The sequence below is a fragment of the Apis dorsata genome, unplaced genomic scaffold (assembly GCF_000469605.1).
Source record: "Apis dorsata unplaced genomic scaffold, Apis dorsata 1.3 scaffold_133, whole genome shotgun sequence".
In the NCBI taxonomy this organism is placed as follows: Eukaryota; Metazoa; Arthropoda; class Insecta; order Hymenoptera; family Apidae; genus Apis; species Apis dorsata.
In genome coordinates, this window is record NW_006263426.1 from 1272482 (window position 1) to 1274795 (window position 2314).

The following is a 2314-nucleotide window of genomic DNA, read 5'->3' on the forward strand; positions in this document are numbered from 1 at the left end:
CGACTATCTGCTGTGGGACGGAGTCGCTCGTACACCTTTACCTCCCGCTTCTCGCTCGTGTCTCCGTGACCGGCGAAGCAACGGCGCGAGGAACAAACTTTTTTCGACGACCGATTCCTCATTCTCGATCCGTTTTTCCATCGAGTAGCTCGATTCGAAGAGAGGAGCAAGTTAGTCCAGGAAGAAGGGAGAGAGAAACAGATGGGAGAACGAGGAACGACTGGTCCAACATCGTAAGAAGATTGGTCGATCGGGAGGTGTGGAGGCAGAATGCGGTGATCGAGAGTAATAAACGTGATAAGGAAGCCTTCGAAAGGCTTCAGGCCGAGGCAACCATGCTGTTGCCGGCCGATATGCTGGCGGCTCAATCCAAGATGGTGTACCAGATCAACAAGTATTTCGGGGAGCGTGTGATGACCAGGAAGAGCCAGGTGATGAAGACGATCCAAGAGGTGTGTCGCGTGGTTCAGGACGTGTTGAAGGAAGTCGAGGTGCAGGAGCCGAGGTTCATCTCCTCGTTGACCGATTACAACGGCCGTTTCGACGGCCTCGACGTGATCTCGCCGACGGAGTTCGAAATCGTGATTTACCTGAATCAAATGGGGGTCCTGAATTTCGTGGACGACGGAACGTTGCCCGGATGCGCGGTGCTGAAGCTTAGCGACGGACGAAAGAGATCCATGTCCCTTTGGGTGGAGTTCATCACCGCGTCCGGTTACCTGTCCGCCCGGAAAATTCGCTCGCGATTTCAAACGTTGGTGGCACAGGCCTGCGACAAGTGTGCCTATAGGGACTCCGTAAAGATGATAGCGGACACGACGGAAGTGAAACTCCGAATTAGGGAGAGATACGTGGTACAAATAACGCCGGCGTTCAAGTGCGCCGGCCTCTGGCCCAGATCGGCTTCCCATTGGCCCATCGCGCACATACCTTGGCCACATCCTAATATCGTGGCCGAGGTGAAAACGGAGGGTTTCGACATGTTGTCGAAGGAGTGCATCGGTTTGCAGGGCAAACAATCGGCTATGGAGGGCGACGCCTGGGCGTTATCCTTCATAGACGCCGAGAACCGTTTGCTTCAGGGTGGTAGCAGGAAACGTTGCCTGAGCATTTTGAAAACTCTGAGGGACAGACACCTCGATCTACCCGGAAATCCGGTGACCAGCTATCACATGAAAACCTTGTTACTCTACGAATGTGAGAAACACCCGCACGAAGCGGAATGGGACGAAACGTGCATCGCGGATCGCATCAACGGGATCCTTTTGCAATTGATCTCTTGCCTGCAGTGCCGCAGGTGTCCGCACTATTTCTTGCCGAACCTAGATCTGTTCAAGGGCAAGTCGCCTAGCGGTTTGGAGAACGCGGCTAAGCAAGTGTGGAGACTCACCAGGGAGTTGTTGACCAACAGTCGTGCTCTCGAGAAGCTATAGTGAAGAAGAAATTTCTGATCTGTGCGAGAGGATGAGGAAGAAAATCTCTTGTTGTGTTTCGAGAAGAAGTTATGGGTACCTGAAATCGGGGGCCTACTTCTGGAAGAGAATCTTCGAGCAAGCTGCTCGATCATGATTAACGCGTTCGTCGAAGAATCTCGTTTCGAAACCGCGCAGTGTGTGCCCGCGAGGGGAATAATCGCGCGTGTGTGATTTTGTGGAGGACGCCGAGGACGATCGAACCAGTGCCATAAATACGCCGACGTTGACAGTCTCTGTTTCAGTTTCGAATCGCCGACGGCAATCGGATCACGATACTCCAACCACGATACTTAACTCTTAACCGGTGTTACTCGATTTCGTCGCTACGTTATACACTGATCCCAATTAAGAGACGACGATAAAGATATTATATCGATACGATTGTGATTGTTATACGATGAAGAAATCGGCGATCGAGATGAATATTATGTGAACACGAGATAAATACGATAAATAGTTAGAGAAGTATGGACGAGAATGAGTGAAGAATCGCGTTTCAGACTCACCGGTTGTGGGTTATGCTTGATTCATCCTGTCTCTTTCCCTCTGTCATTATGTACATACTACTTGCAAAGATATTTATTGAAAGTGTACACGAGATATGTGAAATACAATGCTATTTATATGGAACCGTAGCCGGAGTCGTCATTTTCGTCCGTCGAGGGCAACACACACCCACTCCTCACCTACTCGAAATTCACATGGAAGTCTAACTGTCGTAAATATTGTTTGAACGTATCGTTAAACGGTTTCTCGAGCATTAAACCCGCTTGGTTAGGCCTCGTAAATATTGTTCTCGCGTCTTTTTGCCACTAAATATTGAGACTTTCGAATAAAAA

The 2314-nt window shown here is 49.9% G+C and overlaps 2 protein-coding genes across 2 annotated transcripts in view; one reads left to right on the forward strand and one right to left on the reverse strand.

The window, feature by feature from the left end:
* Positions 1-2314, reverse strand: part of LOC102677882 (neurobeachin) — a 240681-nt gene that overhangs the window by 33447 nt on the left and 204920 nt on the right. The gene's annotated exons all lie outside the window — the stretch shown is intronic.
* LOC116184857 (protein mab-21) lies at positions 7-2105 on the forward strand. The gene has a single exon (XM_031509249.1). It carries the CDS (start codon positions 336-338, stop codon positions 1431-1433), a length of 1098 nt encoding a protein of 365 aa, XP_031365109.1. The 5' UTR covers positions 7-335; the 3' UTR covers positions 1434-2105.